Consider the following 21,062-nt stretch of genomic DNA (forward strand, 5'->3'; position numbering starts at 1 on the left):
ATTTAAGACATATTAATCAAAAACAATTTCTTACCTAAATATAATTATCAGCATAAATTAAGAAGCTAATTATTTGTTTTTTAGAAACAAAATTGTGATAATGCATCTAGAAACTTCCCTCCCAACACATAGACTACTTCGCTCCTAAATTCATGACTCTGTATACCTTCATCCCTTGACTAACAAAACTTCGGCGCAATAAAATTCATCCATAAAGAAAAAGTATTCGTCTTTACAACTTGACATAACGAATTCATCACACATTCACACTAAACGAAACCAAAAAACAAAATGAAAACATAGAATATAAAAACCAAAACAAAAAGTAGACACAAACAACCGAAGTGATCAAGAGCTCGAACTTTATATGCAACAAGTAGATAGCATATGCGCTCGCACAAACACATCATGTAATGACATACAATTATCAACAAGACAATAATTAAATATAAATAATTCAACTAAATTAATATTTTAAATTAATTAAATTTAGTGCTGAAATTATTTCTTTAACTGAAAATTATTAATTTCGACACTCAACAAAACAAACTAAATTATAATTTTTTTTGAAAAACCAAATCTTCATTCATTCATAATAACCGGAGATCTTTACAAATACACTTGATCAAAAAAAACTTAGGCCATATCATGAAGGTATGAACTGGGCAGGACCTAAACCAAAAGAACCCAAGAGTTTGAACATCTAAGAAGACATAATTAACATAACTAAGACCTAAGATAATTAACTTAATAAAATTAAAACTTAATCGCCAAGGTTAAAAAATCGTAGTACCAGCGTTGCACCATATTCCTCCTTCCTCCGGTCTCAACTATTTCCCATTCCAGGCTGACCAATCCATGCAAGCAGCATGTTCACATTCTCACTGTCGTCATCTGAGTTCTCCACCAGCTCAGTCCCTTGCTCCTCATTCACTTCCTCATCTTCCCACAGCCAGTCCTCATAATCATTTTATGACATTATTTCGTAATCTTCCTGGCAAGTACCAAGCCCCATGTCTAGCATTCATAATTTTTTGATTTCTCCAAGTAGGCGTCTGATAACCACCAGTCTTGTCGAGCATCCCAACCTTGACTTCCCCAAATATGTGTTTGATTACCACCAATCTTGTCGAGCGTCCCAGCCTCGCTAGCACATTCTGAGTTCCTTCAACCTACCTGACCACTAATGTCAATTTTGGATCAGTCCTTTGTTCCTGATGCCGTTGAGATGATCCTCATATTATCACATTCATACCAACTAATACTGATCGGTGAACGTTAAACAAAATTAATAAAATAATATTTTTTCTTATTTTTTTAATAATAATATTTTTTCTATGATAATAAAATAATATATATAATTATTCTGGATAATATAATAAATATGTGAAAACAATACTTTTTAAGCCTAATTTTATTATTTTTAAAACAATTATTATAACGAGACATAGATTCACATCACGCAATATTCTCATGACAAATTTAAACACAACATGCCAAGCTTTGAAATTTTTGAAAACTAAATCAGAAACCTTAGCATTTTTATACTACATAATTTTGATATTTATAAATTAAAATTTAAAAATATAATTTTTTTTTACTGTTTTAATATAAAAAAAGTATTTTAAAAATAAAAGGAAAACCAAAACACAAGTGGAGTGAACACAAACAAGTGGAAGATGAGTATCTTCATCTCCTCCACTTCACTCTCTCTATCTCCGACGAAACCCCCACCCATCTCCGCCGTCAAAGCCTCTTTTCCGATCATGGGTTTTCCGCCGACCACCCATTTGCTCGCTGGAGCTCTCTCTTTGGGCCTTGTGTTATCCCCACCTTGCATATCATTAGAATCATCAGCTATGTCATCACCGGCAGCTCAGCTAGTTGAGAGCTCAGCTGAGGCTTGTGGGGATAAAGAGAGTGTAAAGAGAGATGTGGTGAATGCGCCGGAGCTGGTAAGTAATGATGATGTGGTGGAGCAAGCTTGGGAGATTGTTAATGAGAGTTTTCTTGATCCTAGTGGGAATCGTTGGTCTCCTCGATCTTGGCTTGTAAGATTCCGTCTTTTTGTCTCTTATGCTTTATAATGTTTTTGCATATACATATGGGTAGCGGTCCACAGCCATTAATGGCTGTGGAGGAGTTAGGTAACACACAGGTTTTGGGCCGTTATAGCGCGGTATGGGAATAAACCCGTCCAGCGGTAACAAAGTGCTGGACATGTTAAAATTTTAATATAATCCTGACCGCTGGATATTCATCCAACGGCCGAAAAATTGTAGGCTAACTAAACAGTCCCTAAAAATTATATACCAGGGACCGGACCCTATACATATAGGTAATTGTTCAAATACAAATCACTAAAATACAAACTAAGAGAAACTATACCTAAACGACATCACCCACCCCTTATATGTTATCACACACACCCTATATGTCATCACCCAGCTAGGGCCTACCCCGCCCCCACTCAATCCACCTCGGGCCCACTAGAGCCTCGCCAAGGCTCCACACTGAACCTGGACAGGCTCCAGACAGCCTTAAGAGCCAAAACTTAGCCTCACCATGGTCCCGGTAGGCCCCACCTGACCCTAATAGGCCCCAGTTAGACCCCATCTAGGTCCATCTCGTGGTCCATCCCCGGTCCGAAAACCCTTACGATTCTACTTAATCGTATTGGTTTGTATTTAGTTTGTATTTTAGCAGTTTGTATTGGAGTAGGACCCCATATATATATATATATAAGCACTTGTTCAGATACAAACCACACCTAGCATAAAAACCTAAAAACTAGTTTCAAAATGATCAAATATCTCCTCAAACTTTTAAAAACTAACAATATCCCCCTAGTTTTGCAATCAATGTTCCAAAACTTACACTTTCTACCCACCTGCCACATCAGCACTGGGGTCCACCCAGGCTGCCACGTCACCCTGCCATGTCAGCACTGGGGGCCTCCAGGCTGCTACGTCAGCTGCCACGCCAGCAAGTGAGGTGCCACGCCAGCAGCGGGGTCTGCTGCCACATCAGCAGTGGGCCCCCCAGAAATGGACTATTTCAGTTATGTTCCTAGCTTATTTATAAGCGCATGGCTTATAATATACATGTTTCCACGATTTATCGTTCTTCTCTTGCTATACTTCTACACATAGAAAGAAACATACAAATGGTATCAGAGCTCAATACAAATGGTATCGGAGCTCTCTTCTTGAGTGACTTGTGAAACACCATCATGATCCATAATCCACAGCCATTACCATAAAATCAAATGCCTTGAATGAGAAGTCATACATAACCATAACCATAAATCACAACATGCAATGGCTGAGAAGGCATACAAAAATTATAACCAATTCACAACTAGAAACCAAAGCACGACATCAGATTCAAGAAATGCGAAGGAGGCAACTAAATGAGGAGTATGCCCAAGAATATGAATATGAAGATGATGAATTTTTGTTTTAATAGCTGAGTAAAATATCAAAGCAAAGAGGAATGTTAGAATTATGCTTTGATATTTTAAATTTAGATTTATTTTAATAATTGGTGGTTGTTGACCAAATCTTTTAGTTAAGTTAGATTAGGATTAGATTTGAATTAGTTTTAAATAGGTGCAGTGTTTTTGGGAAGATAGGCTATTTTAGTTATGTTCCTAGTTCATGTTTTATCATTCTTTGCTTGTTATATTTGTACACATAGAAATAAACCTACATATACAGTACATATACACATATACAGTATACTATGACTACAAAGGCCAGATAGCTTATATAAATTGTTGATGAGAGGGGAAGGTGGAGATATAATAGGTTTTTAGTTAATCTGTTTGACATGGTGTAGTAGGGCAACATATGATTTTAGGAAATGTTAACTTATAAAAATAGCTTAATATATAGGCTTTTGTTAGTGTTAATGTTGTCAGTAATTTATAGGCTTTTGTTTAGAAATGAGAAGTGAGGCATCATACTTAGTGTCAATGTTGTCAGTAATTTATAGGCTTTTGTTTAGAAATGAGAAGTGAGAGCTATTTGATTTATATTGTTGTCATTTTTATTGTTGAGACGGTGATGATTCAGATGCAAATTACTAAGATGATTCAAACACAAATAACCTCTTTACACACTCACTGTTGGTGCATCCAAATCATCAGTATTAGTTATAGAAATCCCTTGTTCTAGTTCTTACTTCTCATAAGAGCATGAATAATAATCTTTAACTGAATTAAGTCCAAGTCATGATGAGCTGTGGTCAATTATAAGTCATGTTCTACTGAGAACTGGTGATATGGATACAAAGACCGAAATTGGTAGGTATTAAATTAACATGGTTCAGAGCTCATGTTAGGGAAGGTTTCCGGTTTAAACCCTTATACCCTTAATATTCCCTATAATCTATCAGTTTGGTCATAGAGTTGTATATGCCCCCCTTAAGATTTGCCCATTTGATCCACTTTATTAATTAAAAATGGTCCTTCTGAGGGGATTGTAAAAATATAAGATTCAGTTAAGTTCATCTCTTAACACCTTAAAGTTTTAACAAGGTTGATAACTTGGTAAATATTCCCCCACAAGGGCTAACTCGCATTCTTTAAGGATTGAAGAAGAGTGGATCACTAGGAGCCTATGTTTGGGGTAGTGGCCTATGTTTGGGGTAGTATTAAACCTTAGTACCAAATCATTTCTTTAGAACATTGGGCTTTTTAGATTCAAAACTCGAGATGTCTAGAAGGCTGCATCAAAAGAGCTAATATATAGTATCAGGCTACCAATTCTCCCTAAACATTTGAAGAAAGACTTATATTATGGGCATGTCTTAATATGAATGAGACTTTAGTTGCATCCTAAGTTACCCGAACTCAGGTATGGCTATCCGACACGGGTGCAGATCCAAGTGTCGGATCCTTGGCTTTTTGAAAATTAGGATTCTTGGATGCAAGTCCGAAATCAGACACGGGTGCGGGGACTTGGCATATAAGCATGAAATGTTTTTTTGTTCTTAATCCATTTTATATCTGAAAAAGTATATGGCTAGTGTCTTCTACTATTTAAGCTTATACATATGACTATATGTGTCATATCGGTGTCATAAAGTCAAAGGATAACATAGAAAGGTCATAATTGGACCTTACTCTTGACGAGCAAGTTGTTGCAAGGCTGTTTTTGTCATTCTGATCTTAGGTTGTTACATGATGAAGTGTCCAGTTTCAATACAAAGGATCTGACTCAGATCTTGTACCCACACCCATGTCATGTCCGGTCGACACGGGTATAAGGCTAAAATCGAAGAGTCCGGGTAAAAAAGGTTGCATCTTATATGAGAGAAGCATCTTTTAATGAGTTGATGGTTGTCATTAAAATCAAGTAGCCAGTATGATTTGTTAATTTTCTATGTCCTAGACTTTGATCTCTATGAGCTAAGAATTATTTTTAATAAATTTTCTTTTTAGTAAATATTCGACTTTAGGAGAGCATGTGACATGAAGTTTTGGATTTATTTTCATTGGACATTTCTGTTCATAGTTATGTTTTCTTTGTATTCTGTGCCTCTTTTTTATGTTTTATTTGTATTATGTGCCTCTTTCTTTCCCTCTAGGTAGCATTTCACTCATTTTAATATTTTTACCCTGCTTGCCATCTTGGAATGCAGTAACTATATGCCTATACTAAGTCAATTTGTATTGTTAGTTTTAATTTTGAAAATTGTGTCTGACCATTTGTGTTTTACGTTATCTGGCACCCTTTTGTAACCTGAGCTGGGATGACTTATGACGCATTACTGTTTTTCATTTCTAGCAAAAGAAAGAGGATTTAGCTGGAACGTCTATTAAGACTGGAACAAAAGCACATGATATCATTAGACGAATGCTGGCCAGCTTGGGTGACCCTTACACACGTTTTCTTCCTCCCCCAGATGTAGCTGCTGCCTCTTTAACCTCCCTAATGAATTTTAAACTTAAATGAATTTGACAGCTACCTCTTGACATATTGATAAATCTACCATTTTAACAATGGTTCTGCTGCTTCTGCATTTATGTAGAACTGAAATTAGTTAATTGATTCTAGCGGATGCCGCCTTTCTTCTAATTACTTCTTTCATTAGTCTTAAATTATTACTCATGTTAATGATCATCTTTATGAGGCATTTAATTTCAATCTATCAAATGCGGCTTTCGCTTGCAGATATTTCAGTGTTCTTATATACCTTTTATCATTGCTTAAGTTCTCCAAGATGGCGAGATATGATATGACTGGGATTGGAATTAACCTTAGGGAGGTTCCTGATGATAATGGAGGTGTGAAGTTGAAGGTTTTAGGACTTATTTTGGATGGTCCAGCTCATAATGCAGGAGTACAACAGGTACAAGCTGGTGGACGGTTTGCCCATATTGATATAATCATAATTATAATGCCATGTTTAAGGAACTTATCTGCTTTATACTCTTTCACTCACCACCATGTTCATATATATCTACAACATTTGTTACATCGTGTTGCTGCGCATGCATGCAAAGTGGTTCTAACATGCTCTCCAGGTTTAGTTATCATGCTTTCAATATATACTGATTTAACTTTGCAACTTCAGATAGATTATCATTTCTGTTCATGCTCTTAAAAATGATTGATAGTTGCATATTATCTTAATTTTTAATCTAGTCTTTCCTTATTATATGTTTTGCATTCCTTAATTTTCAGGGCGACGAGTTGTTGTCTGTTAACGGAGTTGATGTGAGGGGAAAATCTGCTTTTGAAGCGTCATCTCTGATACAAGGTCCGAGTGAAACGGTGGTGAACATCATGGTTGTAGACTTGTAACTTAAAGTACATACATTATATGTATGAGTCAAATTTCTCATGATGTCTTGAAGAATTATATTCACTTAACAGCGTCAATTTATAGGTGAAGCATGGTAACTGCGGGCCAGTAAAATCCCTTGAAGTCGAGAGACAACTTGTGGCTAGAACCCCAGTTTTCTATCGGTTAGAGCAGGTTGAAGGTGCTGCCACTTCCGTTGGTTATGTGCGCTTGAAAGAGTTTAATGCTTTGGCTAGAAAAGATATTGTTACTGGTACATGTTCATTTTATATTACCAAATTTTATGTTTTATGAATAATGTTAGTTCTATTAAAGTATGTAGTGGCATTTTTTTTTCCAGCAATCCAGCGACTTCAGGATATGGGGGCCTCGTATCTTATTCTTGATCTCAGAGACAATCGTGGTGGACTGGTACAGGTGCGCGTGATGGAAGAAACTTATGTGCTGCACCTGTTGGCATTTGCATTTAAGAATATAAGAATCCCATGTATTTAGTTTAGCACACAATACTGCACTTTCTGCAATTTAATTTATTTTGGACAAGTTTATCTCCTAATTATAAAAAGCAATGGATAAATTGTTGGGAGAACTCCAAAATTTATTGAGGAGCGGAATTGCTTTTATTTTTGACACGTGCATATTATTGCCTATATTTGTTACGAGCAATAGGAGATTGAAAAAATGATAAGCTGTGACACAGTTTTGATAGTTCTATTGGGCCTATATACTGTAGCTACTACATTAGAGTTTCAGCAGAGACTAGGAAAAGATATGTTTGCTCTAAGTGAGAAAAAAGAGTGACTTGATGAAGCTCGGTCTGATGCTTAAGGTGTCAGTTCTTGTGGGTACGACTTGGGGATTGTAAGCATGAGAATCATGAGATAGATTCCTCCTTGATTTGAGGAAAATATCGTTGAAGATGAGGATATTATCCATTGAATGATTAAGCTTTACTCCTCTTTTTATAAGTTCGTACTGTAAATCTAATTTAGTTTTATTTTTTTTTCAGGCTGGGATTGAAATTGCCAAGCTTTTTATGAATCAGGGGGAGACTGTAAGAGAAATTTTTGTAGAACGTATATAAGTTTTCTGTCAGCTGTGTTGTTATTAATTTCAACTTTCAATTTTTTTTTCTATTTTCTATGTTGCTGGATAGTGTTCATACTTTTCCCTTCTGAGTTGCAAGTGGAGATGAGTTGTATATTCCTCGTGTGTTTGTATGAATCATGGGTCCTCTAGCAGAAAATTATGGTTTGTGTAGATGGTCGACTGAACGGCACGCTGAGATACTTGCAAAGCAAACTTAGCTTTGTTCTTTTGTTCCTTGAAAAGAATTTAATACTAAGGTAGGAAGACATTGACTCGTGACCGTTTGGTAAGGGATTAAATGAAAAGGTTTCTTGTCTATCTTCTCTATTAAAGGAAGAAATTGCTAAAAGAGCACAATGACAGATGTATAAAAAATTAGAGTTAGCTGGTTGCTTACAAATGAGGAGCAACTCAAATTTGAGTAGTTGATGGAACTATGGTAGATCTTTCAAATGCATGACAACAATTATACAGTCATGGAATAAGAATAATAAATGGATAGAACTAGGGGTGAGTAAAGCGCAGAATAACCACTACCCCAAGGTTTTCATGCCCCCCGTCACTATGCTTAGTTTGAGTGTAAAAGTGCATCTAATCTTCCTACGTAAAATGTGGTACTTAAATCTATGGAGCTTTATTATTGATCTCTTTTTTCTGTCGACCTTCACTATTTGATTTAATAAAAATATATACTAATCTCTTTCCTCCAGCTTTTTTCCTCTCTTGTAACTTATGGAATCTACCAATACTCTATGTTTAATATGCACTCACTACCCCGTATTGCAGTTGAATTTTCTTTATTTTATTACAGTAACTTGTAGTTTTACCAATGATGTTCCTTATCTTGATTCCTATATATGTATTAATGTATAACACCTAGCCTACCTTGTCCCTATAATATCAACAAAGCTGTACATTTTTAGTTGCCTGTGAATGCTTTTAGTTTTTACTATGTTTTTGTCATGTGGGCAGGTGATTTATACAGCTGGACGAGAAACCCAGTACCAGAACAATATCATTGCAGACAGTGAACCTCTTTTTACTTCACCCGTTATTGTATGCCAACACATTCTAGTGTTTGCTATGCTAATTATTGTCATCAAATATGGCTCAACTCATGACCTTTGTGAACAGGTGTATTACCTGAAGTAATTTAGGTGCCTTAAGTATTTAAAGAATGCATTAGTGTGTATCACAAAGAGGCAGAAGTGAACTCTGACTTTTTGAAGAGTTTCTGTTGTTTTCCCATTTAAATAAACGAAGGGCGGAATAAGGATATGGAACAAAATAGTTGTATTTACTTCGGGAAAGAAAAAATCTGATTCAGATCTAACCTTTACTGAAAACTTGGGTGGTCCTTATGCATCGAATAAATTTTCTGTTCTGGTGTCCTCGTCAAGAGTTTGTAACCTGATTCAGAATCAGTATTGAGCTTGAGTTTATATATAACTCTGCTATTGAAGTTGAGTTTTGAACTCATGAAGACAGTACAACTCGACTATGACGAAGTGTGGTTACATGATTTTGAGATATTCTTAAGATTTTGTTGAATTAAATCCATTATCTATATATGTAAGGTTTCACTTTTAGCTGGGATGGATAAGTATGAGGTGTTTGGCTGAATTTATTAGGCAAAAATAAGGACTTATCTTATGTAATTTTTTCTAGACTATGCATTTAGAGGTGTTTAGCATTTTTTTTGTGAACATAGTTGCTTATTTCCAGAAACAGTACATTTCATAGTTCTTGTTATGCAGGTTTTGGTGAACAAAAATACAGCCAGTGCAAGTGAAATTGTAAGTTGCTCAGATTGTCATACATCATGTCATACTAAATCTTCATGCAGCGTGGAACTGATCTCCGTGTTTGGATTTAGGTAGCTAGTGCTCTTCATGATAATTGTAGAGCAGTTCTTGTCGGGGAAAAAACTTTTGGCAAGGTATGAATCAAAGATTCAAAATGGCAGTTGCATGTTGTTTTATTTACATACTAATTCTATCTTTATTTTTAATATAATGCTCCATGTGTCATGACTCATGAGTTATCCATAGCCAAAAAATTCTCCAAAAATATTTCATAGATCTTAACTGTATCTATTGCACATTTTACTTATCAAGATTGGTTGCAGGGACCAAGGGAATATAACATGTAAGTATTGGGTACTTGGTCTTTCCTTTTTAACCACATTGTTCATGGACATCTTATTTTCATGTTTTGAGCTAAACTAGTAGTCGCTTATTTGATAACTAAGTTTCTATGTCCGGTTCTGATGTGTCCTGAAGTTTGGTTGATTTATGTAAGAGGTTTCATATTAAAGTTAAAATGGTGATCTCATTGCTGAGATGGCATAATCTTGATGGTGTTCTGATTTGTGATTTGTGATTTGCTTAATATTAAAATTCCATGATGTGGTATGTTAACAGGGTTTGATTCAATCTGTATTTGAACTTCAAGATGGATCTGGAGTGGTTGTCACCATTGGGAAGTATATCACACCAAATCACTTGGACATAAATGGCAATGGAATAGAACCCGATTTCAAGAAGTTTCCGGGTAGATTTATACAGTCTGTAGGGTGGGGTGTTTCATTTTAACTTTCTTTTGGTTCGAAATTATGTACTTTGTTATAATTACTGATTTCTGTTTAGGTTGGAATGAAGTCGCACAACGGTTAACTCAATGCCAAAAATTGCAAGGAGGGTAGACTCATCCTTTGGTTGATCATAAGCCGATGATCTACTAGTTGCGAATATACCTGGCATGTGCCATTTCAGAGACTCCGTCACAGTAAAAGCTTCTGATGCAACACTGATATTCTAGTTCCACTCTTTACTAAGCTTCAGCTCCAAAAACCACAAAGATCTCTGAACTTGAAGGTTAGATCAATAAGCATTGACCACCAGAAGAATTTCGTATTGGCCAGAGTAACAAGTGTGAATATTACATATACAGAAAGACTCTTTGAACAGTTTTGACTCTTTTAGATATGATAAATATTGTTGTATAATTCAATGCGTTTTATTTTCGGCAAATCATAACTTTGGCCCAGAAATTGTGAATTAAGCACTAATCTCCCAATAACTACATGTACAGCTCCCGTTAATCTTTATTATCAATATCTTGCAGAAGAGATGTCAAGTTTATAGAACAAACGTTCAATTTCAATGTCTGAACTATTTGATCAAATTGCGGTGCCTCCATTCTAGAACTGCACGGGGAATCTAGAGGCATACACGATGTGATTTTTGACAAATGGGGTTCGGTAAGATTAATGACAAAATTTATAATTTGATTCACATGCTTTCTCCACAAGTCTGCTTGAATCAAAGATCTGTGTAAAAATCATTCACCAACTGTAACCACCGTATAGAGATGAAACCTTTGGCCTTTCGTTGAGATATCAGAGATCTATGCTTAAAAGAATAAAATCCCACTTTTGGCAAGTACCATGAAACAGTAGAAAGACAATGGGAAAAAAGTAAAAAAGAAATTCCTACAAAAACACTGTCTATGGATCCGGTTCTCATCCAACTACATACACTAAAAATATGTGAATTTGATTTTTAGAATTACCATTAAATTTGTTATATTTTTTCTTTGCTTCTTCAGTTCCGAAAATTCGTATGCTTAAATTATTTACTACGAAAACAAGTCGGGTCGAGCTCCCTGACAGAAGCGGTGAGCCACCGTCAGAAATGTGTAACTTCAGTTACAATGTAGTATTGTAGCTGCAGCAGCACAAAACATAAGACTAGAGCTTGAAGCAGATGATTAACTTTTTATGATTTCATCCAATTCATCAGTGTACTTTCTTTTCTCTTTGGCACCTCATCTTGCTTGCTAACTATAACTACCCATTGCCTCCTTTCTCAAGTATTCTGATATTCCTCAACCCATAAATTAATCCACTCTTTCCTTGTCTAGCACAAGAAAGCTCTGATTCTTGTCACTTTTTGTATATATACTAAATGAAATCCAGGAAGGCAAGAAAAAGATATCTTCTTCTTTACAAGTACCATCTTCTTACAGCTTCGCCAGTTTTGGAAATCCCAGATTTTCTGCCAATTTCTTAACAAAAGAGAGCTTCCAACTCGGAATTTATACGTTGTGGGGAAGATGGGTGCCAAATTTCACCTGTACTTGGTGTTCTTTGTCCTGTGTCAATTCCTAAAGTCAGGTTAGTTTGCTCACACAGACTTGCATATTCTGTATTCTAACTTCTGTACATGATTCTTGATCACATAATGTGATGAAGAACATGACTCATGGAGCCTATATCTGACTTGATAATTCAAGTCTCGGCTTTTAGATTTTGTTCTCATGCTTGTGTTGATTACTCCGGGTTCTATGAAGCATCTCTACTAGAAGGGGAGGTATACGAGGGGGACAGTGGCATAGACTACAGACTAGCTAAAACATAAACAAGATATAGTATGGAAACAAGCACTGAAATTAACTGCATAGTGAAAACAGAGTACCACAATTTAGCCTTTACTAAAGTTTTAATCATAATATATTAAACTTCAGTATGCATTTATCATTTTAGAATCGCTTTCTTAGTTTCCAGATAAAGAAAAAGGGAGGAAGAATTTGCTAATGAATTGTTTTATTCAGGTTCAAGCATCGTAGAGAACTCTCCTTCAGAAGCAGTTTGGCAAAATGGGCAATGGATTTCAGTTAATCAATCATTTGAAGATTCTTCAGAGTACACTGCCCAACTAGATACTATTCCAATCATTAACCCAACAACACCCACAACGACGCCTGCAATAAATCCGACACCAACCACAACGACTCCTACATTTAACCCCATGCCACCAACTGTGACTACAGCCCCAACAACTCCAACCACAACCCCGACCACAGCCAATCCTGCATCCTCCGGTGGATCTTGGTGTATTGCAAATCCAAGTGCTTCTGAAACTGCATTACAAGTAGCTCTTGACTATGCTTGTGGTTATGGAGGTGCAGATTGTTCTGCACTTCAACCAGGTGCAACTTGTTACAATCCAAACACCCTTCGTGATCATGCTTCATATGCATTTAACGACTATTACCAGAAAAACCCAGTACCGACAAGCTGTGTTTTTGGAGGATCTGCACAACTTACCTACACTGATCCAAGTAAGATACATGCACTATACCTTAAGGCTTAACTACAACATATTCTTGATCTCTGTTAAATTAAAATATCCACTCACTGTATTTCAAGAGCTAGGAAAAATAACAAAAAGAATCACCAAGACAACAGGATTCAGTTTATAGAGATAGACAAAGTAACATATCCTAAATTGCATAAAACTGTCTCTATACTAACTTCCATCGAAATTCACAATTCTGGTCTCAATAGATTATATGATACCCATCCCCCTAGGAAACAGTTCAAGATATATACTGTAACCGAAATCATGATATTTGACCTTTAAAGTTCAAACTTTTTGCTGATTTTATTTCAGGTTCTGGAAGTTGTCGTTTCTCAACACCAAAGACCACTTCAAGGTATATATTTAAGAGAATCTAACTTCCATTATTTTACCATGATGCAACAATGTACTAACAATGTATACACGTTTCTAATTGCAGCATGAGTCCGCCAGTCATTCCTTCACCAATCTATCCAACTCCTACGTCTCCTAGTGCACCAACTGGATATGACTCGATGCCTAGCCCACCAACATTTGATAATACAGATCCAACAGGCTTCGGTGGAGAGCCAACAGAATCTCCAAACTCAGCAGATTTCACATCATTAAACACGTTGTTGCTGTTCATGATGACCTATCTGGTAATGTCAGTGATAGCAGTAGAGTTCTAAGCAGAAGAAGATGACGCTTAGTTACTCCACTACCTGACTGGAAAATTACCCAGCCGCCTGCAGCACTTGACAAAGTTCCATGGGGTCATCAGTCAATGAACAATGAGATATACATCTCAAGCCCATTCCTTGCATCATCATTGTATTTTTCATAATTTATGGCTTTTTTAGTTAGATTAGAAACCAGATAAAGCGAAGAGCATAGTAATTCACAGGATTCATTATAGCTGCTCTTTCTTTCATTAACAGAAGTATATTAGTCTACAACAGCTCCACTAAAACTTAACTAAATTAATGTAATAGTCATCAGCTGACTAAATGACCATATAAAAGTGAACAGTTAGATAATCACTTATTATTTTATTGGGTTTAATCAAAAAAAGTTACCAAAATAAACCCTCCACCTTAAATTTAGATTCCAGTTAATTGACTTATGGTTTAAAACATTGCTGACAGAAATGGACAGGTAGATATATTGTTATATTGATTATCCCATGCTTAACGTTCTTCGGTATTCAACCTTGTTCACATAGAATTACAAAGAGATCCGAGACTTATGCATCATCATATTTGTAATTTTTCGGCTATGCGGAAGTGTAAATGTGAAAGGTAAAAAACTGTAAATCCTATAGTGTTTAGAAGTTGGTTACCAGATATAATGGATTATATTATACATATAGGATGGAAAAGAAGACTCGGAAAAATGAAGAGAGCCTTGGGGAAAGGAAATGTGTTAACCATATGCATCAAAAAGCAATGGTACAGAGAGGTCAAGACATATACAAAATGATCCCAGTGACTTAATAATGTAGACTTCACTAAGAACCAACAGAATTACAGAGGATCAAGTATTATATTCAATGCCTAACAGCTCGGAAGTTTTTGAAGCAACTAATTTGGGACAGAATATAATAATATAATATCATAGGATAACTTGTGTACCCTCAACCTCTAGTAACAGAAACTATATTTCATAACTATTATCCCTCAAACTACCAATGTATATGCAAAATGGGGTCCATAGCTCAGCAGTAGAGCTTTTAACTGCAGACAAGAGGTTGCTAGTGCCCTTGGTTAAACCTCTTTTTAATGATTGACTATAGTATATTATTTATTTAATAAAAGAACAAAGAGCTAAGTGTAGATAATAATCAAAGTTTTGGCAGAAAGATTAAGAGTGATACACTGAAGAGATCATCCCCATCTGCTGAAGATTACACAGCAAAAGAGACACAGAATAACAAACATTATTGCCAAATCCTTGTTTATGACGCATTATACCTGAAAATCTTCCCATGTGTTCATTTGTAGATACTCTACAAAAACATTGAAAATGGTAAGGAGCTTAAAACAATTATGCATATGTTTAACATATATAGATGTAAATAGAAATAGGGTTTGAATTGTTCAACACAAGTCTACTAGCCTAACAGGAATAAAGGCCTTTGGAGTGAAAATTCAAGTAATAATCTATTACAACCCCATCCCTCATTGTGAGTTATTTAATATATTATCATTTCAAACCAGCCCCAAATATCTAGTGTACCTAAACCAAAGTTATGACAGAGTAAGGGACAAGTTAAATGTGAAAAAGGGAGTATACTAATAATGCGAGAACATAAAAACTCCTCAGACAATGTTTTATGAATATGTAATATATACTTATCAAAACTGCATTGACCAATTGAACAATCTTTAAAGAAGCAATATTTGTCGATATGCAATTGCATAAATTTTCGTGAAAATGAATATAAGTATAGAACAGGAGTATCATTTACGGGTATATACATTTTGATATGTCAATTGAGCCTTTAGCAATTTCCTTGCACAATATCCAACATAGATGACTAGTTCATAGATTTCCTAGTCACCTGCTTCCAGAAGCTGCATTCTTGCCTTGATATCCCACGAGATAAGTGCACTACAGTTTCCTCTGTCTCTGGATTATACAATCCCTCCAAACTTTTCAAAACATTACGGTCCTTCCAACCCCTCACAAGTGACACAACTTCTTTCTTAGCTTTTCCTAATATGATCTCCTGCCGCGAAATGCAGCATCAGCAGCCCTCTTCAAATCCCCATCTCAACTATCACCAGATTCACCACCAACAACCTTCAACCCCCTCAATTTCAACTTCTTCACAACAGTCACAAACCCCGAATCACCACACAATCTACTGGTAAAGAGTTCATGAATCATGAAGATGGAGACTCGATTACATATGTAAGCTACATTATCACTGCTAGAATGAATAAGATGTTGCAGTAGCATAGAGGAACCAACAGAGAGAAAAGGTATATTGATCCATTAGTTTTGTAATTTGTAAATGAAGCTATACAACATGTCTGTATTTATACAATACAACTAGTAGTAACAGTATCAGTTACAGCTCATAAGGAGCTGGTTGGCTAAATGGAATAAGAAGCTTCTGTTCTGTTGGTTGCCTTCAAACAATTCCCAACAATCAAAACCCCCCTGACAGCATTCCTAATTTCCCTAATTTCCATCAAAAACTTCCCCACCAGCCTATTCCTACTCCCCTCTTTCGCAAACTCCACTTTCCTCAACCTCCTCCTTTCATCCAACACATGAACTTCCCTAAAATGCCCACCAAGCTTCTCTCTACTCCGAAACCTCCTCCCACAAACCCGACATGAATTCCAATACCCCACCCCCATTTCGCAATGTGCTTCAACTAAAGCAACTATACACCCAACAATCCCAAGTGAAAAAGATGCAATCTTTACACAAATTGCAGCATCAAGAACAGAAATTGACTTGGGTTTTTTTAAAGTACCAGAAAATTGCGAATGAAACGAAATGAAATAAAGTTGTGTACTTGGTTGACACATGTGTGAATGAAATGAAGTTCTCTCCCGTTCTCCATAACTATCTCTTCGTCTAATTTATACAGGATCCTGTTCCATGACAACCGCATATTAGATAAGGGTTATCTAACACACTCTACGGGGCCTTAGATCTATATTTCAAAGGCCCAGATCCAATATGAGATTTTAATGTATCCGTTATAAAAAACCGCGGATAGGGAAAACTCCCTTCCGCGGTAAATAACCGCGGATAGGGAGTTTTCCTTTCCGCGGAAAATAACCACGGATACATTAAAAACCCAAAATTGGATCTGAGCCCTTGAAATATAAATCCAACGGTCCCCGTACAGTATGTTAGATAACCCTTATCTAACACGCGGTTGCTGTGGAACAGGACCCATTTATATAAACACATATGTTTTTATCAGTTTTCAATAAAAGTGACATTTTGGGTTTTTTTTTTCTTTGGAGTTGAGACGGTGTCTGCACCTCCATCTCAAATTAATTGTAAAATTTTAAACTGGGTTAAACATGTAATATTACTTGTCCTCTAGGTGATGAAAATTCTTATAGTTTGGATGATAATTTTAGCACCTTTAATCAGACTCACAAAATAAATATGTAAATGGTGTCTTAATTTTAAAAAATGGTATAATTAAATAAAGTTGCACCTCACCTAAATTCATGAAAATGTAAATTTACTAAACAAATCATTTGGAAATTGTTTGGTGTCAGCAGATATGGACACTGCTACCAAACTGAAAGCAGATCTGTTACGAATTTAAGCAACTATAAGACTGAAGTAGTACACATTTCCTGCGCCTGGCATATTTACATTAGCATCCAATCAAGAGCAAGCATGGCACGACAAGGACACAGATAATGCATATGGTAGCAACTAAGGAACCTTGATCAAATGCCTTTCCTAAGCTGCCTCCTCGCGAAAAATGCTGGAAAGCCAAGTATCCAGCAATCGTCAAGGAGAGAATAACACCTTCTAGCTTTCCCCTGCCGTGAGATACTGTTAGAAAATATGCTTTTTCAGAGGGCTGTCAGTTATTTTGTAGTTTGTCGAGGCTAGTGATTACCTTAGGTTCAATATTTGATAAGGAGCCACTAATACTATCAGTAAAGCACTAAATGGCAATTCCAGTTCACCTAGAGCAAAGAAGATACATGGTAAGATCTTAAATCGGCAGTATTACTTTGTAAATTTAATATGTCAAATAGTTTTGTTGAGTTTTGCTTTGTCTGCTTTACATGCATTATGTTGAAACTGACAGAAGCCTGATCAGAAAGTTATAATCAAGCATCGACCATTCGTATCTATTTTGTTGCTCAAAACTCTTGCATTCATGCTGATATAGTAGGCTAGTACTTGGATGATAGTAGGCAAGATGAAATGATGAAGATGATGATGTCCCATTATTTCTCTTATGAACAATAGATATATATATCAATGGTTGACTGACACCGCATCAGAAAGGTAATGCAGAGAAACTGAATAAGGCTGCACAGAAAGCAAGTTGTCTCGTATCTAATAACAGTTCTTAAGAATTTCTCAGTTGCATTAGGTTAACAAGCCATGTTGTAGTTAACTGCTAATATAACTAGATGGATAGAGATATTAATTATTCTAGGCTTAATAAAGTTTCTGTTAGTGCTCAACCTTATGGCTTATGCACACCCTGAAGCAACACAAGAGACACAGTGTACTTTTCTGGGGTATGAGAAAGTGTATGGTGTAAAATGGTATCACAAAATAGATATTAAGGTTTAGAATTTGGTTATTAGAAACAAGAGATCAATGATGCAGATAGCACTATGAAGAGGACTCAAACAATGCAAAATAGTTCCTGGAAAGGGAATTTGATAACTAATAAGGAAAGTGCAGCAGGATCCAGTAATGACAATCACAAGCATCAAAAGTACGGCTACAGACAGGTCCAGACATAAACATATAACAAAGGACCACGGTGACCTAACCACGTAATTATTGTGTGTTCTAAACCTTGTGGTTTTGTGGATGCGGCTGTTTATTGCAGAAATTGCGGTTCAGATTCAAAGACCTACAATCTTAAGCTCATATTTTTACACTTTAACTAGGTATTATCAGATTTAGAGAAGATCAATTGGGAATATATGAATATTCTACAACTTAGAAGTTAAATGCACAAGTACTATAAATCACAGTGGGGCTATTTCTAGGAAACACACGTCACTGATGACAAATATTATGTGTACCTGGAATATGAAGGAAGAGACGAACAAGAAGAAGCAGAAAAGCAGTCCAGACTCCATACTCTCCCCTGCAAATTAATTTTTAAATAAGTAGACAATAACAGGTCCTTGAGCGAAAATGACAGATATTTTGGGGATGAAAAAGATAACATACAAAATTATCGATTAATACAAGTATATGCAGTCGAAAGATAAGAAGACGAGTATGATAACCATGTCAAGTAATAGATAAATCATAATGTCTGTTTAAGAAAGTATGAAATATCTACGTACTTGATCCAGGAGATGATGCTCGCAGGAGCTTGTAGAGCAAATATAGGAACTAGGAAAGATTTCTGTATCGAAGTGCCACTTAAAAGCATTAAGACCCTGTAATGAGGAACAATTAGCGGATGTTCGGCTTCATAACTAAAAAACTATTTTCTGTTTAAAAACAGAAAAACAAGAAAAAAGGAAACAATACCAAACAGCACAGCCACATATTTGAATCTGTGTGGCAAGAACAGCAAGCTCTTTTTGTAAAAATAAAAAAGTTTAAGATGAATACGTGGATGTGATGGTATTGATCCATTGAAGATTGAGAGACGAAAGAGGCGAATAAGAGCAAACAGAAGTGCCAAATCCTCCTTTGATATTCATGATAATACTCTGCGAAGAAACAAGTCATGTAAACACAGATTATACGTTGGAAGCACAATTAGTGTTTAAAATGTCAAGCACAAGAGTACTTACTGACCTGAGAGGGTGAGATATTGGATCAACTGAGTTTCTCAGCACAAGGTCTTGAGCATATTATAAAAGTGTCCGTTAAGCACGATGTTGTGGACAGCTTGGAGGAAAGGATATTTTAAAGAGTAAAAAGCAAGATGTGTACCTGAAATTACACCTTTGTGCACTTTGTGTACCTCAATTTTTGAATATACTCCCTCCGTCCCACCATGTTCTTTACGTTACTTTTTGGCACGCATTTTAATGCTCTTATAAAGTATAATTACATTATATATTTATTTTTGAAAAAAATCCCAAAAAAAAGTTTGACGTTTAAACTTTTATTCAAAAAAAGAAAAAATTAAAAATACGTTGTAGAACTATACTTTACGAGAGCCTCAAAATGCGTGCAAACAGTGTACGTAAGCATCCTGGTGAGACGGAGGGAGTAGCAAAGTGTGTACTTTTAGTTTCAAAATTCATGCATTGTGTGTATTTCCGTTAAATTCTTTTAACAGAGTTAGTGGTGAGGGACAACAATGGTAATTTCTTGACTAACGGCGAGTCCAGGTACTGCATCAGTGCATCTGCTCTATCAACCAAGTTATAAGCAAAGCAAAATCAAGGTTTTCTTCTTCCTTTATATATATATTAGTTGAGAAGCCGCGCGTTGCGGCGGCCTATAAAAATTATATTAAGAATTCAATATTAATATTTGTAGAATAAAATAATGTTGTGGCTATCTATAAAAACTATATTAACGTTTCAAAATTAATATTTGTAGGATAAAATTAATTTTATATTATAAAAATCTTGATGTAATACCAATACTAATATATAAAATTGCAAATTTGGACTATAATTCTATAAAAATAATTTTACAAATTACGTTAAAAGCATTTTGTATTCAATAAATTTTTTGGCTAATTATTTCATAAATATAATAGGTATTTATATACATTATTATCATACATTTTACAAAAAAATTAATATTTACAATTTTTTATGAAATAAATGTTTGTAATTAGGAATTAGGATCCAAAAATATGATATACATAATTAATTACTATTTCCTCCGTCACCCCAATTATTTATATTGTGGGACATATTTAACACGCATTTGTAGAATTCTTATGAAAATAATTTTACAAATGTGTAAAAGAAAAATCTGAATAAAATTTAGTTTTTAAATATTTATAAAAAAGAGGAAGAAAACCTTGATTTTGCTTTGCTTACTTGATTGATAGAGCAGATACACTGCTGCAGTACATGTGGACACGCCGCTAGTCAAATGATTACCACTGTTTAGGGCTGTTTAACGAACCGAGCTGTTCGCGAACAAGCTCGAGCTCGGCTCGTTAAGAGCTCGTTCGGCTCGGCTCGTTAAGTTAACGAGCTCGAGCTCGAACACAAAAAATTGTTCGTTAAGAAAACGAGCTCGAGCTGAGCTTTTAGTATGTTCGGCTCGAGCTCGGCTCGAACTCGTTCGGCTCGAGCTCGGCTCGTTAAAACTCGAAAAAAAAAGCAATATTTTCATAATAATTTCGTAATATATATATGTTATTGA

The 21,062-nt window shown here is 35.6% G+C and overlaps 3 protein-coding genes across 12 annotated transcripts; 2 read left to right on the forward strand and 1 right to left on the reverse strand.

The window, feature by feature from the left end:
- Nucleotides 1-1,648: 1,648 nt before the first annotated feature.
- On the forward strand, nt 1,649-11,030 carry LOC108192407 (carboxyl-terminal-processing peptidase 1, chloroplastic). Of its 4 annotated transcripts, none has more exons than XR_010288682.1 (12): nt 1,649-2,051; nt 5,793-5,912; nt 6,220-6,357; nt 6,693-6,797; nt 6,898-7,066; nt 7,154-7,230; nt 7,823-7,867; nt 8,875-8,958; nt 9,660-9,698; nt 9,783-9,841; nt 10,326-10,455; nt 10,551-11,030. XR_010288682.1 is itself a non-coding variant. In XM_064086963.1 (12 exons), the coding sequence occupies exons 2-12, from the start codon at nt 5,845-5,847 to the stop codon at nt 10,604-10,606; spliced, it is 1,014 nt and encodes a 337-aa protein (XP_063943033.1). In that variant the 5' UTR covers nt 1,649-2,051; nt 5,793-5,844; the 3' UTR covers nt 10,607-11,030. The 4 variants fall into 4 exon arrangements, 3 of the variants coding, with proteins under 3 accessions (XP_063943033.1, XP_017227538.1, XP_063943032.1); XM_064086963.1 differs by having other exon boundaries at nt 6,180-6,357; nt 9,779-9,841; XM_017372049.1 differs by having other exon boundaries at nt 9,779-9,841.
- Nucleotides 11,031-11,613: 583 nt separating this feature from the next.
- LOC108203267 (PLASMODESMATA CALLOSE-BINDING PROTEIN 1-like) lies at nt 11,614-13,945 on the forward strand. The gene is made up of 4 exons (XM_017372050.2): nt 11,614-12,079; nt 12,517-13,026; nt 13,359-13,401; nt 13,486-13,945. Exons 1-4 carry the CDS (start codon nt 12,019-12,021, stop codon nt 13,715-13,717), a joined length of 846 nt encoding a protein of 281 aa, XP_017227539.1. The 5' UTR covers nt 11,614-12,018; the 3' UTR covers nt 13,718-13,945.
- A 132-nt stretch (nt 13,946-14,077) lies between these two features.
- Nucleotides 14,078-19,640, reverse strand: LOC108192570 (cold-regulated 413 inner membrane protein 1, chloroplastic). Of its 7 annotated transcripts, none has more exons than XM_017371999.2 (7): nt 19,524-19,640; nt 19,335-19,435; nt 19,061-19,156; nt 18,791-18,855; nt 17,635-17,704; nt 17,454-17,554; nt 14,078-15,033 (listed from the first exon to the last, which is right to left on the reverse strand). In XM_017371999.2, exons 2-7 carry the CDS (start codon nt 19,424-19,426, stop codon nt 14,993-14,995), a joined length of 465 nt encoding a protein of 154 aa, XP_017227488.1. In that variant the 5' UTR covers nt 19,427-19,435; nt 19,524-19,640; the 3' UTR covers nt 14,078-14,992. The 7 variants fall into 7 exon arrangements, with proteins under 7 accessions (XP_017227488.1, XP_063943034.1, XP_063943035.1 ...); XM_064086964.1 differs by having other exon boundaries at nt 17,454-17,567; XM_064086965.1 differs by lacking the exon at nt 17,635-17,704 and having other exon boundaries at nt 17,454-17,567.
- Between the last annotated feature and the right edge of the window lie 1,422 nt (nt 19,641-21,062).

The sequence above is a fragment of the Daucus carota genome, chromosome 2 (genome assembly GCF_001625215.2).
Source record: "Daucus carota subsp. sativus chromosome 2, DH1 v3.0, whole genome shotgun sequence".
In the NCBI taxonomy this organism is placed as follows: Eukaryota; Viridiplantae; Streptophyta; class Magnoliopsida; order Apiales; family Apiaceae; genus Daucus; species Daucus carota.

What these genes read in the sequence shown, in the direction of transcription:
- LOC108192407 (XM_017372049.1), top strand. Translation starts at nt 1,680, where the DNA reads ATGAGTATCTTCATCTCCTCCACTTCACTCTCTCTATCTCCGACGAAA. An exon ending in CAGCCAGTGCAAGTGAAATT is followed by an intron (nt 9,699 to 9,778) that starts GTAAGTTGCTCA and finishes GTTTGGATTTAG; the next exon opens with GTAGCTAGTGCTCTTCATGA. An exon ending in GGGAAAAAACTTTTGGCAAG is followed by an intron (nt 9,842 to 10,325) that starts GTATGAATCAAA and finishes GTATGTTAACAG; the next exon opens with GGTTTGATTCAATCTGTATT.
- LOC108203267 (XM_017372050.2), top strand. Translation starts at nt 12,019, where the DNA reads ATGGGTGCCAAATTTCACCTGTACTTGGTGTTCTTTGTCCTGTGTCAA. An exon ending in GTGTCAATTCCTAAAGTCAG is followed by an intron (nt 12,080 to 12,516) that starts GTTAGTTTGCTC and finishes TGTTTTATTCAG; the next exon opens with GTTCAAGCATCGTAGAGAAC. An exon ending in ACTTACCTACACTGATCCAA is followed by an intron (nt 13,027 to 13,358) that starts GTAAGATACATG and finishes ATTTTATTTCAG; the next exon opens with GTTCTGGAAGTTGTCGTTTC.
- LOC108192570 (XM_017371997.2), bottom strand. Translation starts at nt 19,426, where the DNA reads ATGAATATCAAAGGAGGATTTGGCACTTCTGTTTGCTCTTATTCGCCT. An exon ending in AGCATCATCTCCTGGATCAA is followed by an intron (nt 18,856 to 19,060) that starts GTACGTAGATAT and finishes ATTAATTTGCAG; the next exon opens with GGGAGAGTATGGAGTCTGGA. An exon ending in TCTCTTCCTTCATATTCCAG is followed by an intron (nt 17,705 to 18,790) that starts GTACACATAATA and finishes TCTTTGCTCTAG; the next exon opens with GTGAACTGGAATTGCCATTT.